The sequence below is a fragment of the Catharus ustulatus genome, chromosome 1 (assembly GCF_009819885.2).
Source record: "Catharus ustulatus isolate bCatUst1 chromosome 1, bCatUst1.pri.v2, whole genome shotgun sequence".
Classification (NCBI taxonomy): Eukaryota; Metazoa; Chordata; class Aves; order Passeriformes; family Turdidae; genus Catharus; species Catharus ustulatus.
This window is the reverse complement of record NC_046221.1, coordinates 98,009,689-98,024,386: the sequence shown is the minus strand read 5'-3', so window position 1 is coordinate 98,024,386 and position 14,698 is coordinate 98,009,689. Positions and strand designations below refer to the sequence as shown.

Sequence of the window (14,698 nt, the reverse complement as noted above, 5' to 3'; positions counted from 1 at the left end):
TCTCTCTTCCTTTTCTCTTCTTGTTTTTTCTTGAGAAACACAAATGAAAGTGTAACTAGTTTCTAATTAAGTAGTGTCAAGGCTCTCTTTAGTAATTTTTGATAGAAAATTGAATAAACAGTTTTAATTAAATTACTTTTAATAAGTTAGATTAAAAGCCACAATTTTGCCAGATTGGAGACTGCTGTTATCCTTACTTTGTAGAAATGTACTAATGATGCTCAAATGTCAAGAAAAGACCTTAGCTGTGGTTTATCACAGTCCTTCAGATAGTATATATTTTTGTTTCCCATCTGGAATTTACATATATATAAATATATATATATATATATAATGTATAAATCTAGATAACTCAAAGTACAGCTAGCAGTATTCCAAATGTCTGCTGTTAAGCACGAGTGTGCAGAACAAAAGAGATCTCCAATATTTCTAGATGGATCAATCTTTAAATATAATTCTCCTAAAATATATATATATAAAAACTGCACAATTGCATCTTAATAAATACCTACAAACCTTGTTTTATTGTTAAGACATTGTAAGTTTGGAAAGTGGAGAATCAAGTTGAGTCTTGTAAGAGAGAGGAAAAAATGACCTCATGGATATGGTTCACCTCTAATTGGATGAAATTGGTTTTTAGTCAGTAACAATTTCACTACATAGTGACTATTTTTTCTAATATTCCTATAGGAAAAAAAAGCTTCCCTTCTTTACTTTCTTAGAGTGTAGTATGAGATAACAGTTAAAAATTCATACATAGTGGTTTTAACTAAAAGATTAGAGAAAAGATAGAGCTGAGATTGTATCTAGAATTTTAAAGTGCCTGCATGCTTGCCAAATATGTGACCAAGCCCTAATCTGGAGGGTATTGGGTTTGTTGTTCTTTGCAAATTTATTTTGCAATCCAACCTAATGTCCTGGGTGCATCAAGCTGCTGCTTGACCACCTTCATGTTAAATTGCCTATAATAGCTGATGGCTGATGTCTTCATGTGTTTCCCTGTGAAGCCAACTTGATTTAAAAGCTATCTGCATGAGAGAGAACCCAGGGAAAAGGAAATTTACATCAAGCTTTGAACTGATACAACAGAAGAGTGTATGTAAGTGTCCAGTCATAAAAACCCCTCTTCAGATTTTATTTAAGTGATTTTTTTTTTTTACTTTCGGAGGTAGCTCGGATGGAGTTAGAGAATCCACATTTAAAAATATGGGTCTTCATTACTGGGATCTGCAATAGAATACATTGTCTTGGTAGATACACAGTATAGCAAAAATTTTACTTTGATATCTTTTGTGTCATTAAAATATTCAAAATTGGGAATACATTAAAAACGTGTTTTCTTGAAATAACATTCCTTCTGAAGTTCCCGTTTCTGGGTTATCAAAAATCTGCATCTCTTTAAATGCTATCAGCAGCACACCTTGACATCCAAATTTTCATGTTATGTCATTGTCGTTATTCCTGCAGACACTTCAGTTCAGACACTGTTTATCCTTCCATCAAACCATTGCTGTGTGGCAGGTCCAATTGTACTTTCTGTCTGTTTTTCTTTGCTTACCAGCACTGCGTCCCTGCAAGTTACCATCAAAAAGAGACCTAATTTTCACAATCACATGCATTGACACTTGCTATTGGAAAGTATTATGTTATATGGTCATGGTCTTTGTGACTGATAATTTTCAGTCATTAAAAGTCTTTCCCTAAAGTTCCAGCGTTGATGAGGGAGATATGTAAATTTTGCTCCCATGTCAACAGTGGGAAATTTGGGAATTATTTTGAAAAAGGCTTAGACATCTTTGACACTGTTAAAACCCAAAGCAACTTAATACTTTGAACACCTATGTCCATTTGAAAACAGACTTAAATTTTCCTAGTACCTTAAAAAATATATTATCCTTTGATAGGGATCTAATCCTGCTCCTCTGCCAGTCATAGTGTCTTCAGTCAATGTTATAGAAGCTAAACCAGATTTGATAATAGATTTCTAGAATTTAAAAGCATATGGAAATAACACAAAAATATTTTAAGTTACTTTTTCTTTATATTTCTGTATGAAAACTTCAATAACACATTTTAAAGACTGCTTTCGTAAAGCACTTAATGTTGTGGATAGGACTTTGGGAGATTTTGTCCAAACACTTCAGGTCCCCCTCTCTCCCCTTCTATATTATATTAATATAGAAGTCTAAAATAAGCTTTAAATAAGCTTTAAAATAAGCTTTAAACCTAACCAGACTGTGTAGAATGAATAAGCTTTAAAATAAGCTTTAAACCTAACCAGACTGTGTAGAAGGAATAAAGTAGCAAAATAATGCCTAAAAAGATGAGAAAACAGCCTACTGAAACAGTGTTTAATCTGTCTTCATAGTAGAAGTTGCTTTATTATGAAATGAGGGTGAAGAAACGCACATTATAACTGGAATTCTAGATCAATTATAGTTGTTATGCTTTTGGTGTTTTTTTAGATATACTCCACTTGATTATGCCTTGCTTGGTGAACACCATGAAGTGATTCAGTTCATGTTAGAACGTGGGGCTCTGTCTATAGCTGCCATTCAGGATATTGCCGCTTTCAAAATTCAGGCTGTCTACAAAGGATACAAAGTTAGAAAGGCTTTTCAAGAGAGGAAGAATCTTTTAATGAAGCATGAACAGCTGAGAAAAGATGCTGCTGCCAAGTAAGTCTGAGACTTGAAATCTACCCCAGCACATAGACATTTGTTGTAAGTTTGTATTTATCAGTGTATGATTTTATCTGTTGCTCATCAGTTTTTATTCCTCTTGGTAAAATTCATGAAACTAAAGGAAGCATATAACTTCCATGTAATTATAGAGAGATGGGTGTTATTTTCCATATAATTCCAGTTTAAATAACAAACTTTATATAATATTCCATAGAAAGACAAAATACCAAAAGCTGAGGAAATAGCATGTTAGTGTCCATGAATCTTTGCCTGATTTTCTGTATGATGATAAAAAGACTTGGAAAACATTTATCACTTTAAGGTAGTGGAAATAATTATTTACATATCAAGTGCTGATATCAGTTTTGAACAGAAAATAATCAGTAGCTCAGGGAAAAAAAACTGAAAACAAATCAGGGAAAGCCTGGTTTAGTAAGGCTTAACTCAATGTTTCTCTAGCAACCTGAACTCCTCATTTTTATTTGCAACTTCATTTTGGGCCTTAGCATTCTCTGCACTTACATTTTCTGGTCTTGAATTAAAGAGTTCCTATGAATTGGTTATATTGGATTGCAGATAACTAACATATGCAATTCAAATTGGTGTCAGCAAAATGTGTAGTTTCTGGCTGAGTTTCAACCCAATTTAAATGTGGTAATGGTAGCACAGTGGTGAAATTCTAAAATCAGAAGGTAGGTAAATGATTATCACAATGCATTGCTTGCTTGGAGTTTATCCTTAAGATTCTTAGTATGAAATTAGCACCTGTTTCTCTTGAAGAAATCTGATTCTGAAATGAAAAACAGTCTGAAAAGATTTCTGTGTGATTTGGGAGTAGTGTTTTGATAGAGAGCTCATATGAAAAAAACACACAACACAACTATTGCGCCTAGTTGCTGCATCTGTGTATCACAGACAAATTCAGCTGCACTCCACTCTGTATCAGATTTGGTAGTTTGATGTCCTGCATAATTGGCCAGTCAGACCTTCATTGGGTTTGATTGCTGCTACTATACAACGATTATTATTCCCTAGGAAGAACCAAAGCTAGAAATACCAGATAACTCATCTCTTACTCACATCTTTACATCCTGAAGTTGTAACCTGTAGCTCTCCTACTGTTTGCCTTTTCTACTGAAATCAGTGCAAGTCAAAACCTGCATGGAGAAGCTGCCTTGAAAAATATTTATTTTTAATGTGGAGAACTCTGCTTATTGCTGTGTGATCACAACTGACTTTACCAAATGAGATAGTTTTATCCTTTTTGATGACAGTAATTTTTAGAAGAATCTCTGATCCACCATGTAAAAGACTAAATGGAAAATAATTGCCTCATGGAAATCTGCGAGTATTTTTATAATAGTTTTCCTTTGTGAGTTTCTGATGTAGTTTCTGAAACTTACTTAGCTGTTGTTGATTTGTTTGAAAACAATGGGAACAAAGTCTGTGTACCAAATACCATAAAAAGAGAATTACAGTACAATTGGAGTGTACAAGCAAATCAGGTTGTCACATAACAAATTTTATTTAATTGCGATTTTATGATCTGTAATAAACTGAAGGGGACATTATCTTGTCATCATTCTGTGTACCCATCTGTGCATTCCACAGCTAAAATTGGCCAGGGTGTTCCTGCATACAAAAAACCATTATCCTTACTGGTGTTTAAAAATCTGGTCTCCAGATAAAAGGAGACATTATGTGGGGATCCAGAATGATGGTGAACTCCTAGATTGAACACACACACCTTCTCCCCAACTATTTCAGGGTAGATATTTAAAACCCTGTATTATTTTCTGGTAAAATTACATTCACTGTATTTAAAGCCTGTGAAATATTTCTATACAAACATCTTCTCCCATGTTCTCTCCTATATCAAAGAAATTGTAATTTGTAAAATGAACTTTGATGAAGGGCCAAAACAACATGCACACTATTATGTCACTGAGCAAAGAGACACACCAGGAGACCAGTTTGGGTAAGCTGGGAACCCTTGACAGAGCTCAAATGTAAAAATGCAGTTTACAGGAGGCAGAAACTGGGACAGACTGCAAAGGCAGAGTGAAAAGCATTGCTTGGGCATGTAGATGGTGTCAGAAACACCAAAACTCAAATGGAATTGAGACTTTAAAGAAATGTTACAAGTTACAAAGTGAGTTTATGCTTCTACCAATAAAAGTAGCAATGCATTTAGTAAAAGGCTGAGCAAGGAATATGTGGGCCTGTTGCTGAATGGTGCATTTAGTGACAACAGACACAGGTGTGGCAGGAGTACTCAATGCCTTCTGTTCCTCAGTCTGCCAGAAGGTCTCCCAGGCCTCTGCTAAGAGAATTGGTTCAAGGAGGAGCAGAACTGCCAGCTGTGAATGAGGATTAAGTCAGGCTTGAGAGAACTCAGCCCAGACAAGTCCAGGTTGGCTGCATCCAAGGGTAAAGAAGGAACTAAATGATGCCCTTAGAAGTCACTTTTGAATGTTTTTGAAAGGTCACAGAGACCAGGGAAGGTCCCCTATGATGGGAGGAAAGAAAATATTGCACCCAGCTTCAAAAAGGGCCAAAAGAATTACCTGGGGTATTGTAGTCTGGTTGGTGTTTTTGGTCTCTGGGAAACTTTTAACAGGCAAAAGTTGGGACAAGAGATTTTTGCCTGGAAATAAAGAGAAATTCTTTCACCCCTGTCACAATGGACCAGTAGAACAGCCCAAAGAGGTTGTATGGCCTCTGTCCATAAAGGTTTTCAAGACATAATTGAATAAAAACCTGAGCTACCCAATCTGACCCTGTTTTGAGCAGCTTGTTAGCCTTGCTGACTTCCTGAGATCCCTTCCAGACTTTTAAAAAAAATATTTCAGTTTACTTATTGCAAAACCAAGTATTTAAGAAAATAATATTTAAGTGTTTAAAACATATTCTGGGAAAACTAATTTCCAATGTATTGGATTTTGAAAGGGCTGCAGAACTCATTCCTCATTTGTTCACCTCCCCTTTCAATTTCTCAAGATGAGTTCCTGAATCCATACTTCTGTTTTTCGTTCAGGCCAGTTGAAGGAAAGTGATTGAGAATGCGGATGTGAAAGGGAAATGGATGAAAGTGAGTAAGTAGCTCATGATATTTAGGAAGAGAAGAACAGCAAGAAAATAAGCAGTTCAATTAAATCTTCAGAAGATTTAGAAAAATGTTCTCATGCCAAGTAGATTATGAGGTTTTTCAAAAGACTGGTGGTTAGCCCCGCATGCTGAGAAATGATGGGGGGTGTGGCAACAGAGAAAATAATGAGCTCTTCAGCAACCTGAAAAGGAAAAGCACATTTTGAAAATTTGATTAAATTACTAAAATTGACAGTAATAAGAACATGCAATGATAAAACTAACAAGCTGAGGTGCTAAATAAGAACTGGCAAAGGATGTGAGGTAGGTATCACAATAAACCATTGTAAACATATTCATTGGAAACAGTTGGTTCATGAGAGATGCGAAGTAGACTGAACTGTTCTGTGGGCTTTTTTTTTTACTTCAGAAGAAATTTCATCAAACCAACTCAATTTTGTTTTGTGTCTGAATAACAAGTTTTTTGTCCATGGAGAAACAGTAGCTGTCATTCAGACTTTCCTAAAGTCTTCATGCTACCTCATGGGAAATTTCTCATTTCTCACCTTTAAACTGGAAGTGTGTGTTGATGAGAATTTCACATAAATCTATCATGAATTTTTATTTTAATTTAAAAAGTAAATTTCAATTTGAAAATAGTACCAAGATGCAGAAGATTGTAAGCACATTGAAGACTAAATCAAATACATACAAGAAATGACTGAGGAAAAAATAGGTACTTAGGCAAGAACTAACAGATCTACACATTTGGGAAGACCCATCAACATAGGAATACTGGACAGAAATTAACTGTTGTCTTAACATTTTTGTTAAGGACTATCAATTTAAAAGATCATTGTAGATCAGAAGCTGAACACCTCATGAGTCAGTGGTATCATTCTTTTGAAAATAATCATCACGCTAGATTGTGTAGCAGGTAATGCTATTTATACAACATGAAATATAACTCCTCTTAATCCAGAGAAAGCTCTATCAGTAGTAGGATCATACCTGGAGATCTATTTTCAGCTGAAATTTTTTAAATAAGTTTTTGGGGTTTTTTTGCAAGGATAACTTTAAAAACACTCTCCTTCAGTGTGTAGATAAAAAAGTTATGCTTCTATTCTTAACAGCATAGAAAGGTTGAATTCATTCTAGCAGAATCAAAAATTCAAACATCTCTGTCTTTATAAATGAGCATGTAAGGCTGAAACTGTTCCTTTTCATCTGCTAAAGGCTCAGTTTTCATTCTTTCAATTTTGCAACAAAATGTGAGCTTATGATCATTCAGGACAAAATTGTGTTGCATTTACAGTGGAATATGTTGGCTTACAAGCTCTGTTACCACTGTTGAGCTGTAGCTGTCTAAATTTGGATCCTGTTGGATCACCAGAACCTCCTGAGAATGACTGAGAGCCCTGAAGTTAGAATCTTATCTACTTCCTTCATTTGTTCATGAAACCTAGCCTCTCCCCAAATTGTACAACAGAAAAACTTGGGAATTTTAATTTCAAAGAGATCCTTCACTGTGATGCAAACTGAATTTCTGATTAAATAAAGCAAAACACAAGGGGAGGTTCTTATGTATTCAGAAGTCTATTATTCAACTACACTGTACTGTGACAATTGTGATGATGCTGTAAGAATAGGGAGCTTTGAAATCCCTTCCCTTTATTCTTTCTTCAGTTTAATTTGAAAAATTAGCACACAGATAAGACCTTTAAAGAAAAAAACAACCCTTTTTACTTCTTGATTTCTGGTCCTGTGTCATTTCAATAACTTTACAATTGGTCCATTGCTGAAGTCGTTTTGAGTTGATCTGCTTGTCAGAGGAGTGCAGGTCACTCCAGCTTGATTGTGTATCAAATCACACAGCCCATCTCACACTTCCTTTTCTAATACCCTGAATAGAGGACATTGGTAATAGGCTGCCTGTTCTTGAGAAGAATAGAAAATTACTATTGTGTGAATAGCAAGATCTGATTTATCAGCTCAAATGGCACAGTAGTGGCAGTGAGATCCATACTGAACACAGTCCCAACATCCCTGCATAGTCCGGTTGTGGAATGCCGATATTAATTGAAAGTAGCCACTTTTTTTCATGCCAGAGGGAATACTGAATCCCAGGCTGCTAGGAGTGTATTTTTTTAGATCAATTAGCAGCTTTTCAGGTGCAAAGTTCAATCAACCTCTTCTGCAGAGCATAGTTGATAAGATAGCACTGACAGATAAAGTTAGGGCTTCTGGCTGGCAGCTCGCGCTGCAGTGACACGCGCTGGCAGTGACACCACTCACAGGAACTGGGGCTGGCGTGCTGCATAACTCACCTGTCACACGCCGTGCTGGGAGGTGATGTGGCAACAGTCTGCACACTGTGTTGGAGCACTGGAAGCAAGTTAAAATACCAGGCAGCTACATGATACGGCATTTACCGCCTGTCCGTTCCAACAGGAAAAGTGTCACTTCATCCAACAGCCAGGGCTTAATTTATAAAAACAAATTCAGAGGGAGGTAGGTGTGTAATGTTTGCCGTGTGCTATTTGGTTTATTCTGCTTGGTAGGAAGAAGAATTTAAAAGATAAAGTGCAATGAAAACCCGCTGTATTTCAAAATAGGCTACAAAATTTTATTCAATGTATGCACCTTTCCTAAGTTTGTCCAAAATTCTCTTTCATGGCTATGCTATTAAGAGATGCATGATTTACTTCATTTTGGAAATCCAAATGTCACCACTGTAATGGCATACTGTGTGCACACAAGTTCTTAATTCACATCTCATATTATCAGTATTTGTCATTTATGTGAAAAATGTTTATGTAAAATTAATTATCTATCAATGACAAATACATAGCAGCAAGTTAGTACCAGTAGCTAGTTCAAAGTTGGTTATAATTGTCTGTACTAACTACAACACATTTAAGTATGAAAAAATAGTCTCAGTGATACTGTATCTTTTGTGAAAGTTTTTTGCTTTTCAAATGCAGTATATTGCGTTACTACTCACATGAAAATATTGCTTGTCACTAATTACAAACACAGTTATTAGGGTCATGATTCTTTTAAAATCCTGCTTTTAATTTTTGTATATTTTTAAAACCATCTAAATTTAGTTGTTTTCAATAAATGAGTGTTATAAGATCAGTCAAAACAACTGCAAATGGAATGGGCAGCTGGTTGACAAGGACTTAACCTTCATCAAGCTGTAGCTGCAAGTCAGTTGTTGTTTTGGATCAAGCTAAGACATTTCAGTGCAATATGTGTCCTTTTCTCATGAAAAAGATGTCAAGTCAAGGATTTGTTGTGGCAGTGTCAGATTTTTGGAGAGGAGTGTGTTCAAGTTAGATATATGCTTCCAAGATTTAATCTTCAAAATTCTTATGGTATGGACTGTAATTACAGGAAACGTGAAGAGGAAAGTAAGAGGAAAGAAGCCAAGCTGCAGAAAGGGATGCAGAACGTGGAACAAAACAAGTTTCGGGTACAACAGAATCCTGCAAATTGGGAGAAGGCCACCAGTGTCCCCCAGATACCCAACAAAGCAGCTGACACACAGAGCAAGAGGCTTCTGTCCCTCAATGCTTCACAAATACAGATGGGGAAAAACAGCAGAGGGTCACCTAAAGCTGGTCGTGACAAAGGGACCCCAAAGGAGAGCTGCCTGTCAGCAGAGCCTCAGAAAGAAGGTCATAAGATCAGGCAAGGTTTGTGATCTTTTTTAATTGTACCATTTATCTGCTTTGTCCACTTCTTGGGGGTATTTTATATATAGAACCCATTTTCTCTTTCTGTGATTTCATGTTCTCTCATCATTTGAGCAATATGTGCAGCAGGATAGAGTTAGATACAGATTCTTTTACTCTGGGTGAAGTAGTGAAAAACATCAGTAGTGTGTCCTACAGTGTCTATAAAAATACCTAGAATATGTGAAAACAAGCTGTGGGCAATTGTTCTGTTAGCTGCACTCTTCAGAGAAAAGATTAAAGATATTTGACGTATCTGTGGTGCACATGAAGAATGCAAATGGAGAAATGGTGAATCTGGTTTTAAACCAGATAAACGGATAAACCATATTTATCCTCTTGCTCAATCCAAACAATCGGTGTTCGAAAGAACACTATGCCTTTTTTAGGTATGCATTCTCTTTTTGTTACTGAAGTGGTGCAGGAAAATTGATACAACAAGGATCAAACCATCAAGTTGTATAGTCAGTTCTCATTAGGTGTTTTAATCAATGTGGCCAAAACTTTAATGGACTTCATTGGTCATTTTATTGGAATTAAGTATAAATTCAGACCCTTTGGGCTGTGAAAATTGTGATTCAGTTGTTGGGTGTTTTCTGATCTGGTTATCCAGTCAAAAGGGTATGCTGTAAAGGCATGACAAATATAGCATGGTTTCACCAGGTTTTGGATGATCCAGATGATTTTCTGGAATGACAGTATATCAAAGATCTCTTTCTTTTCTTTTTTCCCCTCCTACCTACCCTGTAACATCCTGTCTGTTACATTTCATCCTCTCTGGTCTATTTTTTCATTCTTCTGTTAATTTCTAAGCAGAATGGAAGGTGGATGGAAGATGGGGAATTTTCAGTTTTGCACTCCAGTCTGGCTTCCAAGTCACCCTCCCCAAAGTGTTTAGAAGCAGTGATCACACAGCAGCAAGGGAGAAATAGGAAGGACTTCATAATTTAATTCAGGATATCAAGGGAAGTACTGAGAAGCCAAGTGCTTTGGGTTTCCTGGGTCAGTGGATTATCCTATGCCAGGATACAGCATGGATAGAGCAGCAGTTTTTCAGACATCTAACTCAAATGTAATGTTAGAAAGAAAACCATGTGTAAAACATTAAGCAAATGAAGGTGTTTGGGACTATACTGTGATGGGCAATCATGTCCTGTTCAGATTCTTCCTGCTTGCATTTAAGTGAATCATAGTGTGCCCCCAAGGTAACTGAGCAAAAAAATCAGAGACATAAACTATGTTTTGCTGGGTCAGAGACTGAATCTGCTTTCAATTTCTCTGTCTAAAGATTCATTGAGGAAACACATCAAAAGCAAGTCAAGTTGTGTCCATTTCCATTGTGACAAAGCAACCGAAGGAACAAAAGTTGAAGTGAAACATGAGGTTGCAGCTGCTGCAGAAGTGGACGGAGAAAAGCACAAGGAACACGCTGTCGACACCACGGGTGCCTGCACTCGGAGGAGCAGGAGGCTTTCTGCTTCTACCTGTAGGACTGCCAGTGCTAGGGAGAAGCTGAAGGTTCCAAGTCAGCCTCCCTCTGGCAAGAGGGACCACGCGGAAGGAAGGGCTGTGTTCTTCTGCGATGTCGGCTGTACCGCTGGAATGGCGCGGAACTCAAAGCTGACTGAAGCTTCTTCCAAAGGCAAAAGGCACCAGCAGAAACCCAGAAATAAAGAGGTAAACGATAAGAGATGTTCACCAGCTGGTTCTAGTAGACCAGGAAGTGCCAAAACAGTATTTGTAAGCAGCAGAAATGACAGCCTGCATGCTGTAGAACAAACTGTCAAAGTGGGAAACAATGAAATAACAAAAAAGGCCTCTTCATTGTTGTCTACTGATGCAGAACCTACCAGGACTGTGCCAAGAAACCCAATAGCATGTTCTACTTCTGATGACAGTTTGAACTTGGAAAAAACAGGCATAATTGGATCCAGGAATGCAGATGATCAATTATGTTCTGTTCCGTGGCAAAGTACAAATATTGAACTAATCCCTTTAGAGATTCGAATGCAGATCATAGAAAAGGAAAGAAAAAGAAAAGAGCTTTTTCGGAAGAAGAACTACGCTGCCACAGTCATACAGAGGACGTGGAGAAGGTAAGAGTACTGCTTCAGTGGCTGGAGAAGAGTGAGATACAAGTAGATGTAAATGAAACCAGGCTTGTTGGCAGTGTGCTTTATTTTGCTTACAGTGTTGCCAGTGCTAAATGTGGCAGTTCATGATCTTTCTCCACACAAGGGGAAGTGGGTTCCAATTGCGTAGAATTACACAAGTAAGTTCATAAAAAGTGCAAGATAAGTGATGACTTTTAATTATCAGAGAAATCATTAAACTTCTATTTCAAGCTCTGATCTTTCTTTAGAGAGTGCAAATCAGGATTTGCCTAAACCTGGAGTTCAGTAGCATGCTTGGAGTTGTGCTCTAACATTTAACCAGATAACCAAATGGGAGCTTTGAGTGTTCATTGCCAAAACTTGAAGGTAGCTTGAATACCTTGATTAAACAGGAGCAATTGCTGTACAGATGAATGTACAGAATGCTTTCCACAGCATTATCCTCCTTTCCTGAATGTGTGAGTTTCAGCCTCAGAAATGCAGTCATTCTAAAAGTACACGCTTCTTAATATTTAATTTTTTATCAAATGGGCAGGAAGAGCATGTAAAGGAAGTATATAATATGCAAATTATTTTAATTTTTTGTTTATATTTAAACTTCCTTTGATTTTACTGGATGCAAAAAACAATAAATTGCTTATGTTTATTAATATTCTTTCCAGGTGTCTCACTAGTTTAACAGTTTCTCTGAGGAACTCTGGCCATGGCAGGGAGGGTGGACGAGATGGTCTTTAAAAATCCCTTCCAACCCAAACCACTCTGTGGTTCTGTGATTCCATGCCATATTCCTCTAAACTCTGAAGCAAAGCAGCCACTTTTTCTCCCAGGGTTCCACTACTTCTGCTCTCTCTGCTGCTTGCTCCTTGGCCTTCTTTTCTGATACAGATCCCGAAGTCTTGTCCTGTGTTCAAATCGCTTGGATACCAAAAGTCAGAAGAAGCCAGGGGTAGGTTAGGAGACTGTATCTGCAAGTGCTGCTGCTGCTGCTGGCTCTGCTGCTTTCACTCAGCACCAGTTTAAAATCCTTACAGAGGGGCAGGTATGTCCCATGGCTTTAATACAAAGCAGAACGATGTGAAGTGAGTGCTTGTGCAAATTTCCCCACAAGAACTGGGATCCAAAACCGTGCATTAAGCTGATTTACCTGCACAGAAATCTGCATTCCATTTATGCTACAGATTTTGGATAGACCTTTCTAAACTGTCCACCTGCTGTAACAGGGATGGCGTGTGTTGTCTCCAAGAAGTGCATGCACTTACTAATATTTTGCATTTTGGAAACTGTGGGAATTAAGGATTGTTTAAGTTACATTTGCTATTTAAATACTTAATATTGAAAAATAAATATATTTGTTCTGTTTGCTAGAACTCGTAGAACACTAACAAAGATCGTAATTTCTGCAAGGCTGCAGGAAACATTAGTTTGGCAGTTCTTCTGTAGTCCTGTGTTTGTCCTGATTTTTTGTTCTAAATTTGCACATGGTAAATAGCATGTACTTGTAGACAGAAGTAAAATTATACAATGTTATTGTGTAATTCCACATTAGAAACATGTAGAAGTACATGCTTGATTTCTGGAATTTCTCTAAATTAGAGCTAAATGGATTTGTCTCACTCTGCAAATTTTGTAGTCCTGATTTACTTATGGAAGGCAAACACAACAGCAGAGTGGTACTGCTCTGCTTAAGAGTATTAAACTTGCTGTTCTCAGGAGAATGTTTCAATTCCCAAATCTGCAAACTTTATAAATGTACTTCTCAAAAGTGTATTCTAAGGTGTGTGGCTTGCCAAAGGTTAATTGCTTATCCTGCTCATTGAGCCTTACAGATTCTGTGTCTATGTTCTCTCTCCTGGGGAGCACTGGGGCCTTACCACACTCCAGAGCCCCCAGGGAGCTGACAGAAGTGGAAAAAGTTGGTTGCTGTCACTGTTGCTCTCCCCGTGGAGTCAAGCTGTATATTTTTAATATATTATTGCAGTGTGCGTTCTTTGGCCAGCAGTGGTTTTTAAGATTGGAGCTTCTGTAGCAATCACTGAGAATACCACTTGCCAGCTTTGTTGTTGCACGTGGATGTTCCACTTTTATGTGCAGCAGTTTTGTTGACTAAGCATCCGGTATATTTTAAGGCACCATGTCAGATTGATATTGTATCAAACTTGGTCCCATTCTCCTTTTTTTCTCACTAGGATCAGAATGATCTGTTAAGAGAATTGAAACAATGTGCACTTGCTCTACAGATACCTGCCTACATCTTCTTAGTGGCAGAACCTCGCAGTTGTTTACTTGTTGCTAAAAACTACCAGAAGTTCTCTGCAAACATGAAATCACAGCTGGGTGCAAAGGTGGAGTGACTGTGAATGGGTCATTTCACTGTATCAACAAAGGCATCTGGCAGTAATTACTGAATTCCAAGAGAGTAGCTTAGTATTCTTTTCTGCTCCAGTATAAAACAGTTCCCCAATTGTTTTTTCTGCAGTTAAGTATTCACTTAACCCATCCTTAGCTCAATTTATGTTTGCAAGTTACTGCAACTGTGTTCCCTCTTCACTTTCTTTTCCTCTTTCACCCCGTTAAAAAGTTAAAAGTGGCATGTTATTTAAGAAAACTGGATCATTTTCCCCCTCTATCTCAATAACACTCCTGGTTCTGAATTCATACCATGCTTCACAACTTGCAGGCACTGACAAGATGCAGTTGCTGCCTGCATTTGTTATGTACTTTAATGAGCTGCATAACAGTACATGCCTGAATTCTGAAGCTTCACTAAATTAAGATTAAATACATTTGTCTCACCCAGCAAATTTCACAGAGGTAATTTACTAAGCTTATTGGAAGTTTAAAATTATTTGGGCTGTAATGGAGCATATCATCCCCCTTTGGCATTCTATTGTGCTCTTATGTACTCATTTTTTGTGTATAGCTGCTGCTTTGTTTGAATTATGTAGTTCATTGGCTTAGAACATATATTTAAACAATTTGTATCTGGCTTGTTGTCTTTTGTTTTAATTTAGAACTTTTTGCAGAAGGAGCAACAAAAAAATGATCTCTTTCTCTTTCCTTCCTCCTTCGCTTT

At 37.2% G+C, this 14,698-nt stretch overlaps 1 protein-coding gene across 2 annotated transcripts in view; it reads left to right on the top strand.

Annotated features, from left to right (window-relative positions):
- The window catches only part of INVS (inversin), an 85,635-nt gene that overhangs the window by 66,048 nt on the left and 4,889 nt on the right, over nucleotides 1-14,698 (top strand). For both annotated transcript variants that reach the window (XM_033057124.1, XM_033057134.2), the window contains 3 exons: nucleotides 2,466-2,678; nucleotides 9,171-9,472; nucleotides 10,800-11,607. In XM_033057124.1, coding sequence (XP_032913015.1) covers nucleotides 2,466-2,678; nucleotides 9,171-9,472; nucleotides 10,800-11,607 — 1,323 coding nt within the window. The remainder of the gene's footprint in view (nucleotides 1-2,465; nucleotides 2,679-9,170; nucleotides 9,473-10,799; nucleotides 11,608-14,698) is intronic.